Source organism: Salmo salar, unplaced genomic scaffold (genome assembly GCF_905237065.1).
Source record: "Salmo salar unplaced genomic scaffold, Ssal_v3.1, whole genome shotgun sequence".
NCBI classification, from domain to species: domain Eukaryota; kingdom Metazoa; phylum Chordata; class Actinopteri; order Salmoniformes; family Salmonidae; genus Salmo; species Salmo salar.
In genome coordinates this window covers 48,528-63,201 of record NW_025548635.1, presented here as the reverse complement: position 1 = coordinate 63,201, position 14,674 = coordinate 48,528, and the positions used below count along the sequence as shown (strand labels likewise).

The 14,674-nt window shown below is 45.5% G+C and overlaps 1 protein-coding gene across 1 annotated transcript in view; it reads right to left on the bottom strand.

The window, feature by feature from the left end:
- The window catches only part of LOC106591508 (vacuolar protein sorting-associated protein 13B), a 250,288-nt gene that overhangs the window by 229,831 nt on the left and 5,783 nt on the right, over window positions 1–14,674 (bottom strand). Inside the window, exon 4 of the mRNA XM_045712606.1 lies at window positions 13,930–14,073. Within this exon, the coding sequence (XP_045568562.1) occupies window positions 13,930–14,073 (144 nt within the window). The remainder of the gene's footprint in view (window positions 1–13,929; window positions 14,074–14,674) is intronic.

The following is a 14,674-nucleotide window of genomic DNA, read 5'->3' as shown; positions in this document are numbered from 1 at the left end:
CTCAACACCCACATTACACTGTCAACAGGAGCTGTAATCTCAGTGGTCCTCAACGCTCCACACTCTACCGTCAACAGGAGCTGTAATCTCAGTGGTCCTCAACACCCACACTACACTGTCAACAGGAGCTGTAATCTCAGTGGTCCTCAACGCTCCACACTCTACCGTCAACAGGAGCTGTAATCTCAGTGGTCCTCAACACCCACATTACACTGTCAACAGGAGCTGTAATCTCAGTGGTCCTCAACACCCACATTACACTGTCAACAGGAGCTGTAATCTCAGTGGTCCTCAACACCCACATTACACTGTCAACAGGAGCTGTAATCTCAGTGGTCCTCAACACCCACATTACACTGTCAACAGGAGCTGTAATCTCAGTGGTCCTCAACGCTCCACACTCTACCGTCAACAGGAGCTGTAATCTCAGTGGTCCTCAACACCCACACTACACTGTCAACAGGAGCTGTAATCTCAGTGGTCCTCAACGCTCCACACTCTACCGTCAACAGGAGCTGTAATCTCAGTGGTCCTCAACACCCACATTACACTGTCAACAGGAGCTGTAATCTCAGTGGTCCTCAACACCCACATTACACTGTCAACAGGAGCTGTAATCTCAGTGGTCCTCAACACCCACATTACACTGTCAACAGGAGATGTAATCTCAGTGGTCCTCAACACCCACATTACACTGTCAACAGGAGCTGTAATCTCAGTGGTCCTCAACACCCACACTACACTGTCAACAGGAGCTGTAATCTCAGTGGTCCTCAACGCTCCACACTACACTGTCAACAGGAGCTGTAATCTCAGTGGTCCTCAACACCCACATTACACTGTCAACAGGAGCTGTAATCTCAGTGGTCCTCAACGCTCCACACTACACTGTCAACAGGAGCTGTAATCTCAGTGGTCCTCAACGCTCCACATTACACTGTCAACAGGAGCTGTAATCTCAGTGGTCCTCAACACCCACATTACACTGTCAACAGGAGCTGTAATCTCAGTGGTCCTCAACGCCCCACACTACACTGTCAACAGGAGCTGTAATCTCAGTGGTCCTCAACACCCACATTACACTGTCAACAGGAGCTGTAATCTCAGTGGTCCTCAACGCCCCACACTACACTGTCAACAGGAGCTGTAATCTCAGTGGTCCTCAACACCCACATTACACTGTCAACAGGAGCTGTAATCTCAGTGGTCCTCAACACCCACATTACACTGTCAACAGGAGCTGTAATCTCAGTGGTCCTCAACGCTCCACACTACACTGTCAACAGGAGCTGTAATCTCAGTGGTCCTCAACGCTCCACACTACACTGTCAACAGGAGCTGTAATCTCAGTGGTCCTCAACGCTCCACACTACACTGTCAACAGGAGCTGTAATCTCAGTGGTCCTCAACACCCACATTACACTGTCAACAGGATCTGTAATCTCAGTGGTCCTCAACACATTTCCACGTTCACATGCTAGTGGAAACTATAACTGTCCTCTCGTTCCGTGTTCAGCAAGCAGCAGATGGGCTCTGAGAGGCTATTTCCTAATACTACCCACAGTTCCTCTCTGATTTGCCTCCCGAATACCAACTATTCCCTATTTAGTGCACTACTTTTTGACCGGAACTGAACACTATATTAGGGAATAGGGTCCCATTTGGGAAGCATCCTCTCTCCATCCATCCATCTGGAGGGAACAGAACAGAAACAATACGAGCTGTAATAAATTACTCAAATCTTTAACAAATCCTTAATGAACTTCCCAACCAAAAAAAAAAAAGCAATGAGGATGTTTTTACAGGCCAGTACCGAGCCGGGACGGCAATTATGAAAACAAACCATATTAATGATATCATTTATCATTTCCACACTTCGGGGGCAAAGCGGACTCTTGGCGCCTGAACACAAAGTTTCTACACACGTATAAAACGAGCCATTTCTAAAATATTAAATCTACTCAATTTAGTTGTCTGATTTTCCATCTAAACACAGACTGTTGAATTCTTTCATTCTTCCCAAAAATATGCAGGGCTTTATCCAACACCTAAAAACCAGATGGTGGGATTGGTTTAACCCGAGTTTTAACAGAAGTCGTGTGAAGTGGTAGGCAACACAAGCTCACAGAACGGGACCGCCGGGTGCTGAAGAGCGTAAAAAAAAATCGTCTGTCCTCGGTTGCAACACTCCACTACCGAGTTCCAAACTGCCTCTGGAAGCAACGTCAGCACAACAACTGTTCGTCTGGAGCTTCATGAAATGGGTTTCCGTGGCAGAGCAGCCGCACACAAGCCTAACATCACCATGCGCAATGCCAAGCGTCGGCTGGAGGGGTGTAAAGCTCGCCGCCATTGGACTCTGGAGCAGTGGAAACGCGTTCTCTGGAGTGATGAATCACGCTTCACCATCTGGCAGTCCGACGGATGAATCTGGGTTTGGCTGATGCCAGGAGAACGCTACCTGCCTCAATGCATAGTGCCAACTGTAAAGTTTGGTGGAGGAGGAGGAATAATGGTCTGGGGCTGTTTTTCCATGTTTCGGGCCCCTTAGTTCCAGGGAAGGGAAATCTTAACGCTACAACATACAATGACATTCTAGATGATTCTGTGCTTCCAACTTTGTGTCAACAGTTTGGGGAAGGACCATTCCTGATTCAGCATTACAATGCCCCAGTTCCCAATACAAGGTCAAGATCGGTATGGAAGAACTTGACTGGCCTGCACAGAGCCCTGACCTCAACCCCATCTAACACCTTTGGGATGAATTGGAACATCGACTGCGAGCCAGGCCAAATCACCCAACATCAGTGCCCAACCTCACTAATGCTCTTGTGGCTGAATGGAAGCAAGTCCCCTCAGCAATGTTCCAACATCTAGTGGAAAGCCTTCCCAGAAGAGAGGAGGCTGTTATAGCAGCAATGTTCCAACATCTAGTGGAAAGCCTTCCCAGAAGAGAGGAGGCTGTTATAGCAGCAATGTTCCAACATCTAGTGGAAAGCCTTCCCAGAAGAGTGGAGGCTGTTATAGCAGCAATGTTCCAACATCTAGTGGAAAGCCTTCCCAGAAGAGTGGAGGCTGTTATAGCAGCAATGTTCCAACATCTAGTGGAAAGCCTTCCCAGAAGAGTGGAGGCTGTTATAGCAGCAAAGGGGGAAACCAACTCCATATTAATACCCATGATTTCAGAATGAGATGTTCGTTGATCAGGTGTCCACATACTGTTGGTCATGTAGTGTATATCAGCTTTCTGCTGGAGGAGGTTTAGGAGGACCAATAGGAAGCCCCTCCCCTCCAGGTTTAGGAGGACCAATAGGAAGCCCCTCCCCTCCAGGTTTAGGAGGACCAATAGGAAGCCCCTCCCCTCCAGGTTTAGGAGGACCAGTAGGAAAGCCCCTCCAGGTTTAGGAGGACCAGTAGGGAAGCCCCTCCAGGTTTAGGAGGACCAGTAGGGAAGCCCCTCCAGGTTTAGGAGGACCAGTAGGGAAGCCCCTCCAGGTTTAGGAGGACCAGTAGGAAAGCCCCTCCAGGTTTAGGAGGACCAGTAGGAAAGCCCCTCCAGGTTTAGGAGGACCAGTAGGAAAGCCCCTCCAGGTTTAGGAGGACCAGTAGGAAAGCCCCTCCAGGTTTAGGAGGACCAGTAGGAAAGCCCCTCCAGGTTTAGGAGGACCAGCAGGAAAGCCCCTCCAGGTTTAGGAGGACCAGTAGGAAGCCCCTCCCCTCCAGGTTTAGGAGGACCAGTAGGAAGCCCCTCCCCTCCAGGTTTAGGAGGACCAGCAGGAAAGCCCCTCCAGGTTTAGGAGGACCAGTAGGAAAGCCCCTCCAGGTTTAGGAGGACCAGTAGGAAAGCCCCTCCAGGTTTAGGGAGGACCAGTAGGAAAGCCCCTCCAGGTTTAGGAGGACCAGTAGGAAAGCCCCTCCAGGTTTAGGAGGACCAGTAGGAAAGCCCCTCCAGGTTTAGGAGGACCAGTAGGAAAGCCCCTCCAGGTTTAGGAGGACCAGTAGGAAAGCCCCTCCAGGTTTAGGAGGACCAGTAGGAAGCCCCTCCAGGTTTAGGAGGACCAGTAGGAAAGCCCCTCCAGGTTTAGGAGGACCAGCAGGAAAGCCCCTCCAGGTTTAGGAGGACCAGTAGGGAAGCCCCTCCAGGTTTAGGAGGACCAGTAGGGAAGCCCCTCCAGGTTTAGGAGGACCAGTAGGAAAGCCCCTCCAGGTTTAGGAGGACAAGTAGGAAAGCCCCTCCAGGTGTAGGAGGACCAGTAGGAAGCCCCTCCAGGTTTAGGAGGACCAGTAGGAAAGCCCCTCCAGGTTTAGGAGGACCAGTAGGAAAGCCCCTCCAGGTTTAGGAGGACCAGTAGGAAAGCCCCTCCAGGTTTAGGAGGACCAGTAGGAAAGCCCCTCCAGGTTTAGGAGGACCAGTAGGAAAGCCCCTCCAGGTTTAGGAGGACCAGTAGGAAAGCCCCTCCAGGTTTAGGAGGACCAGTAGGAAAGCCCCTCCAGGTTTAGGAGGACCAGCAGGAAAGCCCCCTCCAGGTTTAGGAGGACCAGTAGGAAAGCCCCTCCAGGTTTAGGAGGACCAGTAGGAAAGCCCCTCCAGGTTTAGGAGGACCAGTAGGAAAGCCCCTCCAGGTTTAGGAGGACCAGTAGGAAAGCCCCTCCAGGTTTAGGAGGACCAGTAGGAAAGCCCCTCCAGGTTTAGGAGGACCAGTAGGAAAGCCCCTCCAGGTTTAGGAGGACCAGTAGGAAAGCCCAGTGACGGGTGGCACTGAGCTCTAGGGAGGGTGGCACTGAGCTCTAGGGAGGGTGGCACTGAGCTCTAGGGAGGGTGGCACTGCCATCCTTTAACGAGAAGTTAAATAAATACCTTTATCACTACAATGTAATATATGACCCATTAAATGTCACTGAGGGGCCGGTGCAGTAAGGGCCCTACTACCTCCCTCTCTCCTTCCTCCCTCTCTCCCTCCCTCTCTCCCCCTCCTCCCTCTCTCCTACCTCCCTCTCTCCTACCTCCCTCTCTCCTACCTCCCTCTCTCCTACCTCCCTCTCTCCTACCTCCCTCTCTCCCCCTCCTCCCTCTCTCCTACCTCCCTCTCTCCCCCTCCTCCCTCTCTCCTACCTCCCTCTCTCCCCCTCCTCCCTCTCTCCTACCTCCCTCTCTCCTACCTCCCTCTCTCCCTCTCAAATAGGAGAGAAGTCCCCTATCCTTCCAGAAAGCTCATTTCAATTCCTCCCGCTGCCTAGCAAGACTTCTGTTGGAAGTCTGGCTTCGCTCCAAATGTGTGTGTCTCCTGGGTGAGAATAACATTGAATAAATTTGTCCAAACGTCATTTGCAATTCCCCCCCAAAAAAAAAAACATTTTCTTGAAAACATCTGTAACAAATCCTTGTTTTGAGAATAGTAGTAGTACATCAGAGTGTATTGCACTGCTACGCCGTGACCCTGAGCTGTGGTACGGACTGAGTCTTTCCATAGTGCTGGAAATAGGATCTCTGCAGCAGTAGCCAGCTACATACTATGATATTTACCATTAGTTCTGGCCCAGTCTTTAGCATGCAGTCTACATAATTAGGTGTAATTGACTTCCCTTACAATGTGTTTCTAGTGACAGTGGACATCTGGCCTTGAGACACTCCATACGCTGGGGGGGGGGCGAGGCCCAAATGGAACCCTACCATCTTCATAAGGCTCATAGGCCTCTGGTTAACAGCAGTGTACTCTATATAGGGAATAGGGAACAATTAGGCCTGCTCTCTGAGCTCCCAACTACCAGCTTGCCTTTCTACTTGGTAGCAGCATGGGTGGTATAGAATAGGTACGACTCTTCTGCACAAATAAATCTAACAAAACGTCTTTCATACTACACTTTCCCCCCCATTATCAAAATATTTATCAAATCAAACCTAAATAAAATATTAATATTTATTTTTTGGGGTGATCGTTCTCAGATTTCGGTTCATTTTCAGTGGTTAGTGCTGCTAAGACTCAAAGTAGGTTTTTGTACTGACTAACAACAAGGATATAATCACTGCCTCTAATACTAACAAGGATATAATCACTGCCTCGAATACTGACTAACAAGGATATAATCACTGCCTCTAATACTGACTAACAAGGATATAATCACTGCCTCTAATACTGACCAACTACAAGGATATAATCACTGCCTCTAATACTGACCAACAAGGATATAATCACTGACTCTAATACTGACTAACAAGGATATAATCACTGCCTCTAATACTGACTAACAAGGATATAATCACTGCCTCGAATACTGACTAACAAGGATATAATCACTTCCTCTAATACTGACTAACAAGGACATAATCACTGCCTCTAATACTGACTAACAAGGATATAATCACTGCCTCTAATACTGACTAACAAGGATATAATCACTGCCTCTAATACTGACTAACAAGGATATAATCACTGCCTCTAATACTGACTAACAACAAGGATATAATCACTGCCTCTAATACTGACTAACAAGGATATAATCACTTCCTCTAATACTGACCAACTACAATGATATAATCACTGCCTCTAATACTGACCAACAACAAGGATATAATCACTGCCTCTAATACTGACCAACAACAAGGACATAACCACTGCCTCTAATACTGACTAACAAGGATATAATCACTGCCTCTAATACTGACTAACAACAAGGACATAACCACTGCCTCTAATACTGACTAACAACAAGGATATAATCACTGCCTCTAATACTGACTAACAAGGATATAATCACTGCCTCTAATACCGACCAACAACAAGGATATAATCACTGCCTCTAATACTGACCAACTACAAGGATATAATCACTGCCTCTAATACTGACCAACAACAAGGACATAACCACTGCCTCTAATACTCACTAACAACAAGAACATAATCACTGCCTCTAAGATTGAATAACTACAAGGATATAATCACTGCCTCTAATACTCACTAACAACAAGGCCATAACCACTGCCTCTAATACTGACCATCTACAAGGACATAACCACTGCCTCTAATACTGACCAACTACAAGGACATAATCACTGCCTCTAATATTAACCAACTACAAGGATATAATCACTGCCTCTAATACTGCCTAACAAGGATATAATCACTGCCTCTAATACTGACTAACAAGGATATAATCACTGCCTCTAATACTGACCAACTACAATGATATAATCACTGCCTCTAATACTGACCAACAACAAGGATATAATCACTGCCTCTAATACTGACCAACTACAAGGATATAATCACTGCCTCTAATACTGACCAACAACAAGGACATAACCACTGCCTCTAATACTCACTAACAACAAGAACATAAGCACTGCCTCTAATATTGAATAACTACAAGGATATAATCACTGCCTCTAATACTCACTAACAACAAGGCCATAACCACTGCCTCTAATACTGACCAACTACAAGGATATAATCACTGCCTCTAATATTGACTAACAAGGACATAATCACTGCCTCTAATACTGACCATCTACAAGGACATAACCACTGCCTCTAATACTGACCAACTACAAGGACATAATCACTGCCTCTAATATTAACCAACTACAAGGATATAATCACTGCCTCTAATACTGCCTAACAAGGATATAATCACTGCCTCTAATACTGACTAACAAGGATATAATCACTGCCTCTAATACTGACTAACAAGGATATAATCACTGCCTCTAATACTGACCAACTACAATGATATCATCACTGCCTCTAATACTGACCAACAACAAGGATATAACCACTGCCTCTAATACTGACTAACAACAAGGATATAATCACTGCCTCTAATACTGTCCAACTACAATGATATAATCACTGCCTCTAATACTGACCAACAACAAGGATATAATCACTGCCTCTAATACTGACCAACAACAAGGACATAACCACTGCCTCTAATACTCACTAACAACAAGGATATAATCACTGCCTCTAATACTGACTAACAAGGATATAATCACTGCCTCTAATACTGACCAACTACAATGATATAATCACTGCCTCTAATACTGACCAACAACAAGGACATAACCACTGCCTCTAATACTGACTAACAACAAGGATATAATCACTGCCTCTAATACTGACTAACAAGGATATAATCACTGCCTCTAATACCGACCAACAACAAGGATATAATCACTGCCTCTAATACTGACCAACTACAAGGATATAATCACTGCCTCTAATACTGACCAACAACAAGGACATAACCACTGCCTCTAATACTCACTAACAACAAGAACATAATCACTGCCTCTAATATTGAATAACTACAAGGATATAATCACTGCCTCTAATACTCACTAACAACAAGGCCATAACCACTGCCTCTAATACTGACCAACTACAAGGATATAATCACTGCCTCTAATATTGACTAACAAGGACATAATCACTGCCTCTAATACTGACCATCTACAAGGACATAACCACTGCCTCTAATACTGACCAACTACAAGGACATAATCACTGCCTCTAATATTAACCAACTACAAGGATATAATCACTGCCTCTAATACTGCCTAACAAGGATATAATCACTGCCTCTAATACTGACTAACAAGGATATAATCACTGCCTCTAATACTGACCAACTACAATGATATAATCACTGCCTCTAATACTGACCAACAACAAGGATATAATCACTGCCTCTAATACTGACCAACAACAAGGACATAACCACTGCCTCTAATACTGACTAACAACAAGGATATAATCACTGCCTCTAATACTGACTAACAAGGATATAATCACTGCCTCTAATACTGACTAACAACAAGGCCATAATCACTGCCTCTAATACTGACTAACAACAAGGATATAATCACTGCCTCTAATACTGACTAACAAGGATATAATCACTGCCTCTAATACTGACTAACAAGGATATAATCACTGCCTCTAATACTGACCAACTACAATGATATAATCACTGCCTCTAATACTGACCAACAACAAGGATATAATCACTGCCTCTAATACTGACCAACTACAAGGATATAATCACTGCCTCTAATACTGACCAACAACAAGGATATAATCACTGCCTCTAATACTGACCAACTACAAGGATATAATCACTGCCTCTAATACTGACCAACAACAAGGACATAACCACTGCCTCTAATACTCACTAACAACAAGAACATAATCACTGCCTCTAATATTGAATAACTACAAGGATATAATCACTGCCTCTAATACTCACTAACAACAAGGCCATAACCACTGCCTCTAATACTGACCAACTACAAGGATATAATCACTGCCTCTAATATTGACTAACAAGGACATAATCACTGCCTCTAATACTGACCATCTACAAGGACATAACCACTGCCTCTAATACTGACCAACTACAAGGACATAATCACTGCCTCTAATATTAACCAACTACAAGGACATAACCACTGCCTCTAATACTGACTAACAACAAGGATATAATCACTGCCTCTAATACTGACTAACAAGGACATAACCACTGCCTCTAATATTGACCAACTACAAGGACATAATCACTGCCTCTAATACTGACCACCTATAAGGACATAATCCCTTCTTCCTGTCAGACATGCAGCTTGGGCCGGTAGAGAGAGAAGTGGGATTGTCTTGACAACAAATGATCTTTGATTTAGTCTCAAATGGAACCCTATTCCCTATGTAGTGCACTACTTTAGACCAGGACCAAATGGAACCCTATTCCCTATGTAGTGCACTACTTTAGACCAGGACCAAATGGAACCCTATTCCCTATGTAGTGCACTACTTTAGACCAGGACCAAATGGAACCCTATTCCCTATGTAGTGCACTACTTTAGACCAGGACCAAATGGAACCCTATTCCCTATGTAGTGCACTAGTTTAGACCAGGACCAAATGGAACCCTCTTCCCTTATGTAGTGCACTACTTTAGACCAGGACCAAATGGAACCCTATTCCCTATGTAGTGCACTACTTTAGACCAGGACCAAATGGAACCCTCTTCCCCTATGTAGTGCACTACTTTTGACCAGGACAAAATGGAACCCTTTTCCGCTATGTAGTGCACTACTTTTGACCAAGGCTCCGATTAAAAAGTACAGCACTATGTAGGGAACAGGGTGCCATTTGGGAGGTACAGCTCATGTAATAAGTGATCCTAGTAAAATGTCACTACTGACTAACAATACACAGCTTTTAACTGCAGTTTAGTCACTTGCCAAAGACATTTTACGGTCCAATAGTAAAAATAGCAGTGGTGGAATTAGGCCGAACAAGCAACACCATAATCCGTGAAGTTCTCTGAATATTTCTGGTCACTGGCGATCAGTCCTCGTTCTGAAAAAACACATTTTGCTGAGCAGTGAGCAATTGTGTTGGCTTAAAGTTATACAACTGAACTCACAAAAAACAGCCACTTTATTTTTTTAATTTTTTTTGAAATAGCCCTTTACTACTAAACTACTGATCTCTCTGCCTGATGCTAAGACCTGACTGGATCAAATAAACCCAGCCACATTTACAGAGAAATTAAAAAGAGTATTTTGCAGAATGTTTCCTTCTGGCAGGGTGAAAAACATGAGGACTCTGTGATACTTGACTTCCCCGATGTGCTCTTCATTGCCCCCGACAGCTTTTAGAAAACCTGATGGGAATATAACAAAGCAACTGTACAGAGAACATAACGTCACTCAGCCCTGCTCTAAAAACAGCCTGGGAGTTTAGTCGACATCATTCAGCCCTGCTCTAAAAACAGCCTGGGAGTTAAGTCGACATCATTCAGCCCTGCTCTAAAAACAGCCTGGGAGTTTAGTCGACATTATTCAGCCCTGCTCTAAAAACAGCCTGGGAGTTTAGTCGACATCATTCAGCCCTGCTCTAAAAACAGCCTGGGAGTTTAGTCGACATCATTCAGCCCTGCTCTAAAAACAGCCAGGGAGTTTAGTCGACATCATTCAGCCCTGCTCTAAAAACAGCCTGGGAGTTTAGTCTACATCATTCAGCCCTGCTCTAAAAACAGCCTGGGAGTTAAGTCGACATCATTCAGCCCTGCTCTAAAAACAGCCTGGGAGTTTAGTCGACATCATTCAGCCCTGCTCTAAAAACAGCCTGGGAGTTTAGTCGACATCATTCAGCCCTGCTCTAAAAACAGCCTGGGAGTTTAGTCGACATCATTCAGCCCTGCTCTAAAAACAGCCTGGGAGTTTAGTCGACATCATTCAGCCCTGCTCTAAAAACAGCCTGGGAGTTTAGTCGACATCATTCAGCCCTGCTCTAAAAACAGCCTGGGAGTTTAGTCGACATCATTCAGCCCTGCTCTAAAAACAGCCTGGGAGTTTAGTCGACATCATTCAGCCCTGCTCTAAAAACAGCCTGGGAGTTTAGTCGATATCATTCAGCCCTGCTCTAAAAACAGCCAGGAAGTTTAGTCTACATCATTCAGCCCTGCTCTAAAAACAGCCAGGAAGTTTAGTCTACATCATTCAGCCCTGCTCTAAAAACAGCCAGGAAGTTTAGTCTACATCATTCAGCCCTGCTCTAAAAACAGCCTGGGAGTTTAGTCGACATCATTCAGCCCTGCTCTAAAAACAGCCTGGGAGTTTAGTCGACATCATTCAGCCCTGCTCTAAAAACAGCCTGGGAGTTTAGTCGACATCATTCAGCCCTGCTCTAAAAACAGCCTGGGAGTTTAGTCGACATCATTCAGCCCTGCTCTAAAAACAGCCTGGGAGTTTAGTCGACATCATTCAGCCCTGCTCTAAAAACAGCCTGGGAGTTTAGTCGACATCATTCAGCCCCTGCTCTAAAAACAGCCTGGGAGTTTAGTCGACATCATTCAGCCCTGCTCTAAAAACAGCCTGGGAGTTTAGTCGACATCATTCAGCCCTGCTCTAAAAACAGCCTGGGAGTTTAGTCGACATCATTCAGCCCTGCTCTAAAAACAGCCTGGGAGTTTAGTCGATATCATTCAGCCCCTGCTCTAAAAACAGCCAGGAAGTTTAGTCTACATCATTCAGCCCTGCTCTAAAAACAGCCAGGAAGTTTAGTCTACATCATTCAGCCCTGCTCTAAAAACAGCCAGGAAGTTTAGTCTACATCATTCAGCCCTGCTCTAAAAACAGCCTGGGAGTTTAGTCGACATCATTCAGCCCTGCTCTAAAAACAGCCTGGGAGTTTAGTCGACATCATTCAGCCCTGCTCTAAAAACAGCCTGGGAGTTTAGTCTACATTATTCAGCCCTGCTCTAAAAACAGCCTGGGAGTTTAGTCTACATCATTCAGCCCTGCTCTAAAAACAGCCTGGAAGTTTAGTCTACATCATTCAGCCCTGCTCTAAAAACAGCCAGGAAGTTTAGTCGACATCATTCAGCCCTGCTCTAAAAACAGCCTGGGAGTTTAGTCGACATCATTCAGCCCTGCTCTAAAAACAGCCTGGGAGTTAGTCGACATCATTCAGCCCCTGCTCTAAAAACAGCCTGGGAGTTTAGTCGACATCATTCAGCCCTGCTCTAAAAACAGCCTGGGAGTTTAGTCGACATCATTCAGCCCTGCTCTAAAAACAGCCTGGGAGTTTAGTCGACATCATTCAGCCCCTGCTCTAAAAACAGCCTGGGAGTTTAGTCGACATCATTCAGCCCTGCTCTAAAAACAGCCTGGGAGTTTAGTCGACATCATTCAGCCCTGCTCTAAAAACAGCCTGGGAGTTTAGTCGACATCATTCAGCCCTGCTCTAAAAACAGCCTGGGAGTTTAGTCGACATCATTCAGCCCTGCTCTAAAAACAGCCTGGGAGTTTAGTCGACATCATTCAGCCCTGCTCTAAAAACAGCCTGGGAGTTTAGTCGACATCATTCAGCCCCTGCTCTAAAAACAGCCTGGGAGTTTAGTCGACATCATTCAGCCCTGCTCTAAAAACAGCCTGGGAGTTTAGTCGACATCATTCAGCCCTGCTCTAAAAACAGCCTGGGAGTTTAGTCGACATCATTCAGCCCTGCTCTAAAAACAGCCTGGGAGTTTAGTCGACATCATTCAGCCCTGCTCTAAATACAACCAGGAAGTTAGTCGACATCATTCAGCCCTGCTCTAAAAACAGCCTGGGAGTTTAGTCGATATCATTCAGCCCTGCTCTAAAAACAGCCTGGGAGTTTAGTTATTTTGAGTTTCTTCCTGTTTGCTGTCCTGTTTTCTTCAGGGGATTCCTTCACCCAGACTCAGCAAGAATGATTAAGCATTGAGGAAGACGATAAAAACAGCTGCTGTAAAACGAACACTTTTTAACCCCTTCAAAAGAGGTGAACTGAGTCATGGGCTGTTGGGACAGAGAGGGTTCTGGGTAAAGGAGTCTAGAATGTGATGAACTGAGTCATGGGCTGTTTGGACTGCTGAGGAGACAGAGAGGGTTCTGGGTAGAGGAGTACAGAATGTGATGAACTGAGTCATGGGCTGTTGGGACTGCTGCGGGGACAGAGGGGGTTCTGGGTAAAGGAGTCTAGAATGTGATGAACTGAATCATGGGCTGTTTGGACTGCTGCGGAGACAGAGGGGATTCTGGGTAAAGGAGTCTAGAATGTGATGAACTGAATCATGAGCTGTTTGGACTGCTGCGGAGACAGAGGGGATTCTGGGTAGAGGAATCTAGAAAGGAAGATGGAACGGAAGAAACCAACAATATGTTTTAAACCAAGTCTAATCCCGTGAGACGTAATACGACAGAGATTCTAACTTGGTCGTGTAATAACCTCTCTAAAAGATATCGAAGGTGAAGCTTGGACTTCTTTCAGTCGATACAGCAAGACTGTAGACTCAGAAATACACCGGCTTTTTTTTAGAACGCCATGACCAGTGTGCACTAAATTGGAGTATTGCACTCGTCGGTGGGCTCCTGTATGAATATAAAAACAGCGGGGCACTAACCTGTACGCCATCCTTCAGTTTGAGGATACACTCCATGGTGTTAATGGTGACGACCACGGCCTCTGAGCCCAGTTTGGTCCAGGGTACGTGGATACGCAGCTCGTGGATGTGACCGCTCAGGAAGGTAAAGGGCAGTTTCAGCTCCTACAAAACAGGGTATAAAATAAATTAAAAAGTCACTGCAATGGGTCTTGCAATGCTAAGGGATGTGGGTTCAAGACATGAGGGTACGATCTCTACAGGTATATCATCTGTGGACAACTGACCAGACATGAGGGTACGATCTCAACAGGATATCATCTGTGGACAACTGACCAGACATGAGGGTACGATCTCTACGGGATATCATCTGTGGACAACTGACCAGACATGAGGGTACGATCTCTACGGGATATCATCTGTGGACAACTGACCAGACATGAGGGTACGATCTCTACGGGATATCATCTGTGGACAACTGACCAGACATGAGGGTACGATCTCTACAGGATATCATCTGTGGACAACTGACCAGACATGAGGGTACGATCTCTACAGGATATCATCTGTGGACAACTGACCAGACATGAGGGTACGATCTCTACAGGATATCATCTGTGGACAACTGACCAGACATGAGGGTACGATCTCTACAGGATATCATCTGTGGACAACTGACCAGACATGAGGGTACGATCTCAACAGGATATCATCTGTGGACAACTGACCAGACATGAGGGTACAATCTCTACGGGATATCATCTGT